The sequence below is a fragment of the Ochotona princeps genome, chromosome 10 (assembly GCF_030435755.1).
Source record: "Ochotona princeps isolate mOchPri1 chromosome 10, mOchPri1.hap1, whole genome shotgun sequence".
Classification (NCBI taxonomy): domain Eukaryota; kingdom Metazoa; phylum Chordata; class Mammalia; order Lagomorpha; family Ochotonidae; genus Ochotona; species Ochotona princeps.
The window spans coordinates 31,896,712-31,909,136 of record NC_080841.1 but is presented as its reverse complement, the minus strand read 5'-3'; the positions used below and the strand labels follow the sequence as shown (position 1 = coordinate 31,909,136).

The following is a 12,425-nucleotide window of genomic DNA, read 5'->3' as shown; positions in this document are numbered from 1 at the left end:
AAGGGAAAACCAGAGAAGGTCCATGCCCTTAATGCCTGCAACAGCCAGAGCTAGGCCCGGTTGAAGCCATGAGTTAGAAACTGTTCGGGTCTTCAGTCCAAGTGGCTGGCAGAAACTCAGGTACTTGGGCCATCCTCCACTGCCTTCCCTAAGCACATTAGCAGAGAACTGGACCTGAAGTGTGGAGTAGCTGGCACCCGGATGAGGGTGTGGGGTGCAGGGGCTTTAACTTGCTGCATCATGACACCCTCCCCATCACATGTTCATCTTTTATCATGCTGTGTAAGGGAATTTTTCCTTTAGACTGTCATTGTTCTGTTTAATGTTTAACAGATGGGATGTGGACAGAAGCTCTTCTAGGCTGCCCATGTCTTTTGAATTAGTGAGAGGTGGAGCTGTAAAATACAGTGAGCCCATTTGGTTTTCTCACAACTTGGTGCCTACAGAGAGATTCTGAAAGAGGTGTTTGGTGATGAGTGTGGGTTGGGTTGTCTCCCATAGAGGCAGGAGCTGGGAGTTGGGCCCCAGATGTGCGTCCTGGTCAGCCCTTTCTGTCCTGTTGCTTTGTGTCAAAGGCTTCACTCTAGGGAGTCTTATTTTATGTTGCACCAAGGGCAGGAAAGTGCTGCCCTTTAAGCTGCTGGCTGCTGTAACTGCAGGTACAGCCTCTTGGAAGGAGCTGCAGCAGGAAGAGGGTATCTTAGCCTTGCTGAGATGTATGGGTTGCAGGACCCTGAGGGCCTGCCTCTCCCTGGGCCTCTGTTTTCCCAAATGTCAGAGGGATCTGGGGATAACATGTACTTTCCCAAAGTCAGGTGAACCAGTACGAGGGAGGGGGTGCTACCCACAAGAGGTTTGCTGGGATTTGCTGCTGGGGTAGAGTCCAGTGGGAGAAGCCCATGGACTCAAGCCTGGGGCAGGAGGAGACCGGAGGAGGCCAGAAGGGAACTGGTTTACTGAGAAAGGGGAGAACATGGTAAGTCCCAAAGCATCGTGCTGTAGCTTGCAGCCCATGCAGCCCCAGGTAGCCCCAGGCAGCGGTTGTTCCTGAGCTGCTGTGGGTGCCAGGGCAGCAGTGGGCACTTTGTGGCAGACCCACCCAGCACGCTTCACACAGTGCTCTCCAAGCTCTGCCTTGTGCTGGGCTTCTGGAAGCAGGGCAGAGGGCAACAGCAGAGCAGCTAAAGCAGAGTCTTGTTTTGTGAATATGAAATTTTCTGGAATCACAGTTGGCCTAGAGCATCCTAGGGTAGTGCTGGGAGGGTGAGAGTGGAGCAGATCGCCTTCCATCTCTAGGGCCACAGAGGGGACATGGAGACTATGATGTGTCCACTTCTCTCCCAGCTGGCCTGAGGGGAGGCAGAGGACAGAGTGGGGTGGGGTGGGGCAACTCTCCCTGCTGCACTGGGAATGAAAGGCTGGTAATCAATCCACCATGGGACAGGGGGTATGGTACAGGAAGCAGTTCACCACCTCATCTCCATGTGGTTGGGAACCCTGACGCTCCCAGCCACCAGGCAGAGTGGTGGCAGTGCCTCTGCCCTGAGTGTGGAGAGGGGACTGGCTCAGGGACCCATGCTGTGGCCCCCAGAGTTCCACACATTTCTTCCTCCTCCATGTGTGGAAACACGGAGGGCGTGATCATAGCGCCTCTGCCTCAGGCTGCCCTGAGGGCTGGGTGGGGAGCATGCTTCATGTGCTAAGACAGCGTCTGTGTCTCGGTCAGCGACGACCAGATCCTGCAGTGGTGTGGCGAGGACGCCATCCACTACCTGTCCTTCCAGAGGCACATCATCTTCCTGCTGCTGCTGCTCAGCCTCCTGTCCCTGTGCGTCATCCTGCCCGTCAATCTCTCGGGAGACTTGCTGGGTGAGTACCCTTTTGCTATGGCTGCAGCGGGCCAGAAGCCTGGGCCTCGGGGCAGGGTGGGGTATGGGGGAAGGCACCTCAGGGTGACCCTCTGAGCCTTTTCAACTGGTTGAAGTGCCAGAAAAAAGTCACCCCAAAGCCGGGACAAGAGCTGGGCCCTTACTAGCAGTTTCTGATGGCAAACCCCAGAATTTACAGAACTGGGGACATTTGCAGAGTGTTTTATGATTTCCTGCCCTCACTCAGATTAGGAGATCATGGTCAGGGACCATGGAGGATGTCACTCAGTGAAGACCCGAGGGCAGCGTCACATCCCCAGGCACTCCTGGGAATCCAGCTCTGAAGTGCTATGCTGAAGCCACCCAGGATGCCTGGTCGGCCCCTGCCTTGGCTTTGGGAACAGCTTAGGCTGCTTCTGGTTTTCTTGAAACTTTTTCAAAACCAAACCAAACCTCTCAAGGCAAGATGAAGTGCCAGCCTGCCTTTGGCTGTATGATGGGTTGAAAGCAGTTGGGAGCATCTTGCAGCAGGCAGGAGCCCTGGGCGGCGGCTGCTGCCATCTCTGGCTGGTCCTGGCATTGCGTGCCGTGTCTTCTCCCAGCTCCATGCACCCAGGCTAGCCCATCCTCAGCCATGACCGTGTAGCTAAGCGTCTGTGTTTTTCTGCAGACAAGGATCCCTACAGTTTCGGGAGGACGACGATAGCCAACCTGCAGACCAAGTGAGTGTCCTCACTGGGACCCAGGAGGAGGCTGACCCCGGAGCCTGGGACAGCCAGCAGTGGTCCAGAGTAGTAGGCCGAGGAGTGCCTGCCCCTGCAGCTGGCATGCTCCCGGGCCATAGAACTCTGCAGGCTGTTGTTGTTAGGCGGGAGGGGGCTCCAGACAGGGAGGGTCTATGGATCTGGAGCTCATTTGTCAGGACCAGGTACTCCAAGTACTTGCGGAGGTCAGAGGGGTGCAGGCCCCGTGGCTTCTGTGGGAGGCACCTATTGAGGTGCAGCTGGTTGCCCCACGTCAGGGCCTGCTGGGAGTGCCAGCATGTGGTCCCGCCCCCATCCTTGGGCATCAGTGCTGATGTAGGCACTGTCCTCTCAGCAATGACCTTCTCTGGCTGCACACCATCTTTGCTGTCATCTACCTGTTCCTCACCGTGGGCTTCATGTGGCACCACACCCGGTCCATCAAGTACAAGGAGGAGAGCCTGGTGAGTGAGGCTGGGGCAGGGAGGGCCTTGCAGCCTTGACCCCTGTGTTTGTGATCCCACTGAGCAGTGGCAGGCTTCTTTCTGTTTTCATTGCCTGGTGAGTTGTTAGTTTGGGATTTTTTTCCCCCAAGTCTGCCTACTTGCCCCCTTGATATGTGGGCTTTGGGCTGTGGTTGGGAACTTTGGGCTGAGAGCAGCTCTTTGCGTGACTTTGTATGAGTGGCTTGCAACCCCAGAGCAGTGTCTCAGTGCCACCACACAGAGGAGACACCTGCCATTGCTTTGGAGGTGAACTGCTACAGCCTCCAGAGGCTACTTGCCAGTACATGCTGCAGGGCTCGCCCACGCCAGGCAGGGAGAAAGCCCTGGCCTCTTGTGTTTCCGTTGTTTGGATGGAGTGCATCGGCTGGCCCCAGCACACTGGACAGCTCTTGTGACCTCTCTCACTGGTGCACTTCCCTGGCAGGTGAGGCGGACCCTGTTCGTTACTGGGCTCCCCAGAGAGGCCAAGAAGGAGACTGTGGAAAGCCACTTCCGGTAAGCAGGACCGTGGGATGGAAGGGGTGCTGAGCCCCTTCCAGGTGGGGCCACCACAGTTCCATGGGCAAACACCTTAGGGGACACCTTGTGCCTTCTACCTAGTGTCAAGGTGACACCAGAGAAAGACCTGGTCCTGCCACCAAGGTATCAAATGCCTGCCAGGTGCTGGCATTACTGGGGCTGTGAGAGGGACAAGGGTAGGGTGACCCAGTCTCTGCGGGCAGCCACAGTGGCCCCAGATGACCCTGTGGTGTCTAGAGTACAGGTGCTTGTGTGTAGAGGGAGGTGTGAAACATGGGAAAAAGTGGCTGGCCCTGGGTTCTCAGTGACACCTGAGGGAGTCACCTTGCAGAGTGAGAGGTACATGAGCTGTTTGCATGCCAGCCCACAAGCAGGAGCCTCAGCGGGGGAAGGGCCCCAGGCCACGTGCACCTGTTGGCTTGGCTTCCCAGCGAGCAACTGCCCCAGCAATGCCTGCAGGTGGAGGGTGGTGCAGATGTTGTCCCCAGACACACACAGACTGGGAGAGAGGCCTAGAGTCCTCGCGTCAATAAGGTAAAAGGAGCGAGGGGCGAGGGGTGAGGGCTAGCAATCCAGGAGGCTCCTGGACCCTGAGCCAGAGGACTTGAAAGCTCACCTCAGAGTCTGAGGTTGGTTCGGTGCTTGTAGCCACTCATTTGTTGCATGGATTAGGAACTGGCTTCATGTTAACTTTATGCGGTTGATGAAGAGGGCACTCACTAAGTGTACTATTATAACTAGAATTGTGAGATGAATGTTAACAGTGCAGAAACTACTAATCATTGAGAGAAAGCCACTTACGTGTAAATACTCGATACCAAAGTTGTTTTTCCCAAGTCATATGCCTCACACCACTGGGAGCCCCTGGTTCCACTTAGTGCCAGCTTAGCAGGAAGGTGTCCCCTGCCTCCACACGGCCTGTGAGTCTCCTGTTCCTGTTAGGAAGCGTTGTGCTGAGCGAGCTGCTGGTATGTGGATTTACCTCTTGGTGGGGATGCTTCAACTGGGGCTGCCCCTCAGAGCTCTTACAGGGGCCTGAGATTGCCCTACTGATTTTTAAAATAATTTTTAAAAAACTTATTTGGTTTTATTGAAAAGGCAGATCAGATTTACAGAGAGGAGAGACAGAGAGAGGGATGCTGGTTCACTCCCTAAATGGCTACAACGGCCAGAGCTGAACTGATCCAAAGCCAGGAGTTTCTTCCAGGTCTTCCATGCAGGTACAGGGTCCCAAGGCTTCGGGCCATCCTCTGTTGCTTTCTCAAGTCAAAAGCAGGGAGCTGGAAGGGAAGTGGAGCAGTTGGGACATGAATTAGAGCTCATATGAGATGCTGGCACTGCAGGCATCAACTTTACCCGTAATGCCACAACACCAACCCTGTGTAGGTTGGGATTTATGTGATCCTGCAGCCAGGAGTTGTGTGTGTGTGGTTCTTTGTGTGTGGTGAGGGCCCTTGCATGATAGCTGTGGGCCTGGGCCCTGGAGCCACGCTGCCTGGATCCATGTCCTAGGTCAGACACTGGTCAGCTGTGTGACCAGGCACAAGCTGCTTCACCTCTAGGTGTTTCGCTTTCTGATCCAATGAGGATTCAGCAGGTTAGTACGTGTAATGGTACCTGGTCAATGTTAAGTGTGTATTTTGCTGATTATTTGATGTTTTCTGAGTTGAGAATCTTTTGCTTCATTCAACCCTGTAAGGATCTGTGACATTCAAAAATGTTACAGACTCAACAGGATTTCAGTGATGGCTAGGGTAGATTCTGATATGAGACAGGCCATGAATCCCCTTGCAGGAGGTGGGTGTCAGAGGGAAAAGCAGCCAGCTAATTGAAAGTCAAGTAGGTAGAAGCCTGGCCACCATCTGTTGGTTCACTCCCCAGTGGCTGCAATGGCCAAGGTCGGGCCAGGAGCTTCTTCATGTCTCCCATGTGACAGGGGCCCAAGCCCTTGGGTTGCATTCTGCTGCTTTCCCAGGCACATCAGCAGGGGACTAAATCAGAGGTGAACAAGCCAGGACTTGAACTGTTGCCCATATGTTATGTCAGCCTTGTAGGCAGCAGCCTAACCCATCCCCTTCACAGTGCTAGCCATGAGGGTTCCCTTTCACAATAACTGTCATTTGCTTCTGGCCACAGGGACGCATACCCCACGTGTGAGGTGGTGGATGTGCAGCTATGCTACAATGTGGCTGAGCTGATCTACCTGTGCCAGGAGAGGTAAGAGGGGCAGTGGGTGGGCCCGTAGCTTCCTTGTACCACTCCCATCCTCCTCCTTTGCTGGTTTGGGATCCACCAGCCAGCAGAGGAAGCCCTGTCCTGCCTTGAGGAAGCAGCCAGACTGCCCATTTTTTTCTTGGCTACTGATAATTGCACTGTAGACATGGGGTCCATGCCAAGGTACTGGGTCTGAAGTCTGTATCCTTCAGAAAGAAGACAGAGAAGAGCCTGGCCTATTACACAGATCTGCAGCGGAAGACTGGCCGGCCCACGCTCATCAACCCCAAGCCCTGCGGCCAGTTCTGTTGCTGTGAAGTCCACGGGTGTGAGCGTGTAAGGACTCTGTGCTCTCCGCCGTGGGAGTGGGCCCTGACACCTGCTGGGGCAGCCTCAGTCCACCAAGCTGTGTCTTGTGGCAGGAGGATGCCATTGCCTATTACACACACTTGAAGGATGGGCTGCTGGAGCGGATCACGGAGGAAGAACGCCAGGTCCAGGACCAGCCCCTGGGAATGGCCTTCGTCACCTTCCAGGAGCAGTCCATGGCCACCTAGTGAGTAGGGGCATTCCAGGCCTGGCCCACTGAATCCCTGCCCCCCCGTCTCTTGAGTAGACATGCTTCCTTCATTCTGTTGATGCGCCCAGCCCCTAAGTGTGTGACAGCAGTGGGGAGGGGACATGGGTGCATATGGAGTGGTGGCTCCAGCTGACACTCTGGTCCACTATGGTCTGCCTCCCTCACCCTGACGAGGCACATGCCAGCAGCCACAGGGTCCATCCCAGTGGCTCTGTGCCCTGCACTCTGCCGTGGGGGTGGTTACATCTCCTCCTCAGATGCCTGGTGGGAACACGGCCCCTCCTTTTGTCTGTGGCACCCCCTCCCTGCTCCTCTAATGGATGTCACACTTCCTGGGGAAGGCCCCCAGCTTGGAGAAGCCTAGAGCTCAGAGCTCACAAAGCGTCTTTACCCCTGGGATCTTGGTGTCACCTCACCCTGGGAGCAGCAGGTGGATGGGGTTGGGAGAAATATGCAGAAAGGAGGCCAGTCTGGTGCTTGTCCCCTCCCTCCTGGGCTCAGGCCTGGTGGCCCTAGGGACCATGTCCTGGTGGAAGTCAGTATATGAAAAGTGTTTGGTTTGTAAGAAAGATTTGTTTTATTTATTTGAAAGGCAGTTGCAGAGAGGAATCTTCCACATGCTGGCTCAGGCCCCAAATGGCTGCAATGCCCAGGGCTGGGCCAGGCCAAAGCCTGGGACTCCATCCAGAACTCCCACATGGGTGGCATGGGATCAAGCATTTAGATCATCTTCCAGTGCTTTCCCTGGTACATAGCAGGGAGCTGGAAGGAAAGTGGAGCAGCTGGGACTTGAACCAGCACTCCCATCTGGGATGCCAGCCTTGCAAACAGCAGCTTCACCTGCTGCACTTAATGTTGGACCCAGGAAGGTGTTCTGAATCAGGAGTTGGGGCTGGTGAGTTCCTTATGGGAAGCTAAAGAGGGAGCAGGGGCAACCCCCTGAGATGAGATGGTTGAGGCTGGGGTGTTGGGGAGGGGAGTTCAGGATAGCATCTGTGGTTTGGCACTGTTCTGGGGCTAGGCCCAAAAAGTGGAAACAGATGGTGAAGCTGCTAGGCTGGCAGCAGGATTGAGTGGACAGAGTTCAGGAGGTGGCCTGGAGAGGAGCAATATGGGGGTGCCTGGACCCAGCCTTGGGGAGCCTCACTGCCCTTCATGGAGGAAGATGCATGGGGTCAGGGTCTCTTGCCTGCAGGCCTGTCAGGTTAAGCACTGTCATCCCTGGGCTGTGCCACTGTGCCACGGGAGGTCCCTCCTCTGTAGTCTTCAGTGTAACAGGAGAGTAGTGGGGAAAACTCCTGCACCACCAAGCTGGTGTGCCCCTTAGTCTGTCTTGGCCACATGCATGCACAGTGTGCTGGCAGGCCAGGCCCCCAGTGCTTTCTGCATTCCTGCAGCATCCTGAAAGACTTCAATGCCTGCAAGTGCCAGGGCCTGCACTGCAAAGGGGAGCCCCAGCCATCCTCCTACAGCAGGGAACTCTGCACCTCCAAGTGGACGGTGGCCTTCGCTGCGTACCCTGAGGATATCTGCTGGTGAGCCCTGGGCTGGGTCTGGGTGAGTGAGTGGGTAGGTGGGTTGAGTGGGTTGTCAGCTGGAGTCCAGCTGCTTTACTCTAGCTTGCCTCCCTCCTGGGCCCCCTAGTGGGCAGAAATGAGATACAAACTACCGGCAAAAGGAAACAGTTGCAATTCATGTTCCTCCGGAATCTGCCAGTACACTGTGGCTCTTAGCTGCAGGAAATGCCTGCAACTGTGGGCAGGACCAAACGCTTGTGATTCCCTTTGGGGTACCCGCAATGCTGGCATTACCACTGTTGTACCTTGGGGCCATTGTTAAAGTAAATAACGGTCAGTTGAGCACAAGCACTGTGCTGCTGTGCCAGGAGATGTGATAACCCAGATGGTGAGCAAGTGGCTGATGGGTGGGTAGCATACACAGTGGGGATACGCTGGGCAGAGGTGTGAGTCGCATCCAAGACAGGACGGAGCAGGACAATGAGAGTCCTCATGTGCTGTTCAGAGCCATGTGCACTTGAAGACCTAGATTTTTATTTCTGGAATTTTCCATGCACATTTTTGGAACTCATGGGCTGTGGGCCACACCCATAGGAAGTGCCACTGCAGATTAGGGAAGGCTGCTGTGTAGCCAAGATGTTATCATTTCGATGTGGCAGCAATTTTTTTTTTTAAGTGAAGCTGGTTTTCTCGTTCTTTTTCATGCTTCATTTAGGGAGTTTATGCAGTTCACGCCCAAACAGTGACATTCCAGGTGTAGCTGTGGCTGTCATCTCAGACAGTGCAGCCTGAGGTCTGGTGGCAGTCTGGGGGTCTGGCTGGTGAGGGGAGCATGTCCATGTGGCCACTGGCAAGCCAGCCTGAGGCAAGGGCAGCCACCACAGGAGCCCTGGCATGGTGGCCCATGCAGCATGGCCTGAGTCCATGTATGGAATGGACAGGTTGCGTTTATCACACCGGGGTCCAAGTTCAGGGGCTCCCTGAGCTTGGGTTTGCTGTGTGGTTCTGCTCTCAGTAGGGGTGAGAGGCCCGAGACACTAGGCCTTGTGGGGGAGAATGTGTCGCTGGCCGCAGAGACTTGCCCGGGAACTGCACACAGGAGGCTTCTGTGGTCAGCTAGTCCCCAACCAGGCAGTCCCGAGGGGGGAGTGACCTGCTTTTCGTCTGAGCTCCCTGGCCTCTCTTTGGATAGAACATCCTGGAATTCATGGCAGCGATCTTGCCCTTTACCTCTGGTACCCATGCAGGCCCCCAGCCAGAGTCCCTAGGCTCATCCAGGGCCTGTTCCTATTGGACCTTTTGGTGTTTTGTTTTGTTTTAATTACGTCTGTACTAGGAAATTTCAAACTTGTTTTTGTAACCAAAACTTTAATCTCAAGGATTCTTAAAAAAAAAAAAAAAACAACTATAAATGACAGCATGAGAAAGATAATCTTGTCCAGTGACTTCAAATTCAGCTTTGCAACATCCCTTTAATAAACTGGCAGGACATCATTAAATTTCAAAATCTCAAAATTCCCAATACAGACTGTGTTTGGTTTTGAAGATTATTTTTATTGGAAAGGTAGATACACAGGGAGAAGGAGATTCAGAGGAAGATCTTCCACCTACTGGTTCACTCCCCAGGTGGCTGCAACAGCCAGAGCTGAGCCAATCTGAAGCCAGGAGCTTCTTCCAGGTCTCCCATGTGGGTACAGGGTCCCAAATGCTTTGGGCCATCCTCCATTGCTTTCCCAGGCCACAAGCAGGGAGCTGGATGGGAACTGGAACAGCCAGGGCATGAACCAGCATCCCTATGGGATCCTGACCCATGCAAGGTGAGGATTTAGCCACTGAGCCATTGCACCAGGCCTCAGTACAGACTGTTATATGCACAGCAATATATTCTACATCACAACAACCTAAGGAACTTTCCACCCAAGTGAGGATAAACTTTCTCAAAACTTACCTGATTCTATACCAACTTGACAACTTCTGCCCAGAATTTGACTGAGTTTTTTCAAAACCTCTCGTCTATTTTAATGGTGCAGCATTTATTTTGTCCTACTGGCTTGTGTCACAGCAGCTCTTAGAAGCTGCTTGTGTATCTATAGCTGTGTGCTGTATGCCAGCTATGAAACAAAACACATCTTGGTTCCCTTTTGACGCTGTTTCTACAGCATCACACTTTGTGTCGCTAGGCAGGAGTTAGAGATCGTCAATCTATGCAAGACTGAAACTCAAAACTAAATCCAATCTTGCTTAAGGGACATTGTAAAGTAGTAATTCTTGGAATTATATGCCTCATATTAGCTGGGAGCTGGATTGGAAGTGGAGCAACTGGGACTTGAACCAGTTCCCGTAGAGGATGCTGTGTCCTAGGTGGCTGCTTTATCTGCTGTGGCATAACACTGGCTCCCATCTGTCTGTCCTTTGGATGCCCTGAACCAGGGCACTTTTTGTCATTGGGCCCGAGTGTGGGTGACAAAGCTGCCTCACTCTGTGTCCTCCGCCTCTGCCCCTTGCAGGAAAAATCTCTCCGTCCAGGGGTTCCGCTGGTGGCTCCAGTGGTTGGGCATCAACTTCATCCTCTTCCTGGGGCTGTTCTTCCTGACCACGCCCTCCATCATCCTGTCCACCATGGACAAGTTCAACGTCACCAAACCCATTCACGCACTGAATGTGAGTGACTATTGGCAAGTGCTGGTGAGAGGACAAGGTTGGGGGTAGGGGTTGAGGAGTAGAGGACAGACAAGAACTGAGGGGCGTGATGGGGGGCAGGCAGGGGATGGACAGGGACAGAGGAGTGTGAAGGGAGGCTGAGCCTATAGGCCGTGTCCCTCAGCTCATGTGTGCAGCCTAGCTCTGTCCATTACAGACAGCACCTTTATAGTAATGTGAAAAATACATTAAAAAGGATTATTATTATTATTTAGAGATTTATTTAATTTTATTCGAAAGTCAGATATACAGAGAGGAGAAGAGACAGAGAGGAAGATCTTCCATCCGTTGATTCACTCTCTAAGCTGCCACAATGGCCAGAGCTAAGCCGATGCGAAGCTAGGAGCCAAGAGCCAGGAGCCGCTTCTAGTCTCCCATGCAGGTGCAGGACCCCATCCTCAACTGGGCCATCCTCAACTGCTTTCCCAGGCCACAAGCACGGAGCTGGATGGGAAGTGGAGCTGCTGGGATTAGAACCAGAGCTCATATGGGATCCTGGTGTGTTCAAGACAAGGACTTTAGCCAATAGGCCATCACGCTAGGTCCTAAAGGATTTATTTTTATTGTAAAAGGCAGTAACAACAGAGAGAAATCTTGCATTTGTTGGTTCACTCCCCAAAGGCCACAGTGGCAGAGCTGAGCCAGTCAAAAGTCAGGAGCTTCTTCCGGATCTCCCTAGCATGCAGGGGCCCAAGCATCTGTGCTGTCATCTGCTTTCCCAGGCATGTTAACAGGGAGCTGGATCAGAAGTGGAGCAGCTGGGACACAAACCAGTGCTCATGTGGGATGCTGGCAGTGCAGGTGGATGCTTAATATGTTGTTCCATGGTGCTTGCCATGAACAATACAGTAATAGAATCAATCGAATGTTCTGTGGGGCCATCTGAATGGAATGAGATATGTTTAGTCAACTAAATGAGCACCCATTAAAGATTGTATAGACTTTGCAGCAAACATAGCAGCTTCAGGTAAAAGCAGAATTGCCTATGCACATGGTGGGCTCCATGGGAGACAGGAACAAATGGGCAGCACTTCCATGTTTGGGGTGGCAGGGTCATGGATGACTCATCTTAGGCATTGGTTTCTGTCCATTATTTACACAGTCATATGTTCAGAAGGCTCAGCAGGTTCAGTGAGATAGCAGCTTCGTGCCCTGTAAATGGGCGTCTGCTTCACACAGACAGTGATGTTTCCCAGGAGCCTTGTGGAGACATCGCCCTCCATCTTCTCCCTTTTACCCTTGGCATTTGGCTGATGACCCTCTGAGAAGGCAGCCTAGCAGGGTGCCTGCGGTCCTGGTCTTTGCTATCCCCCACGAGGAGCTTGGAACCTGTTTCCTACCCCGGGAAGGTGCAGGCACCTGTTGCATCACACTGCCAGGTAGCCATGAGGACCACCCAGTAGATGGGTGGTGCTCTGGCCTGGCATGTGACAAATCTGCCCAAACATGGGACTGCTTGTTGGAAGCTGACAGGTCCGTTTCTTTGGTCGTCTTGTGACCTAGGATAGGCCTGTCCTCTGGAAGAAGGGTCTGTTTTTGTCTGTTTAGCACAAATCACATCCTTGTTTTATTGTTTCTGATTCTGGTTTCAATTTCTTTATAGCAAAGTTTTTTTTAAAGACATATACATTTTTTTTTTAAATTTTGAATTTTATGGTACAATTATGTAGGGTCTGGGATTCTCCCCCCAAAATTCTACCCCCTAACTGATTTTCCCCATATTGTTACAATAGTAGAGTCCTTCATAACAATTTATAATTCCATCAGTCTGTTATTTA

The 12,425-nt window shown here is 53.0% G+C and overlaps 1 protein-coding gene across 3 annotated transcripts in view; it reads left to right on the top strand.

Moving 5' to 3' along the window:
• The window catches only part of TMEM63A (transmembrane protein 63A), a 34,004-nt gene that overhangs the window by 9,451 nt on the left and 12,128 nt on the right, over positions 1-12,425 (top strand). The window contains exons 6-14 of one of the 3 annotated variants that reach the window (XM_004578896.2): positions 1,727-1,869; positions 2,539-2,590; positions 2,967-3,075; positions 3,542-3,612; positions 5,773-5,853; positions 6,063-6,186; positions 6,273-6,406; positions 7,828-7,965; positions 10,455-10,608. In XM_004578896.2, the coding sequence (XP_004578953.2) occupies positions 1,727-1,869; positions 2,539-2,590; positions 2,967-3,075; positions 3,542-3,612; positions 5,773-5,853; positions 6,063-6,186; positions 6,273-6,406; positions 7,828-7,965; positions 10,455-10,608 (1,006 nt within the window). The remainder of the gene's footprint in view (positions 1-1,726; positions 1,870-2,538; positions 2,591-2,966; positions 3,076-3,541; positions 3,613-5,772; positions 5,854-6,062; positions 6,187-6,272; positions 6,407-7,827; positions 7,966-10,454; positions 10,609-12,425) is intronic. The other 2 variants (XM_058669259.1, XM_058669258.1) reach the window with 2 other exon arrangements.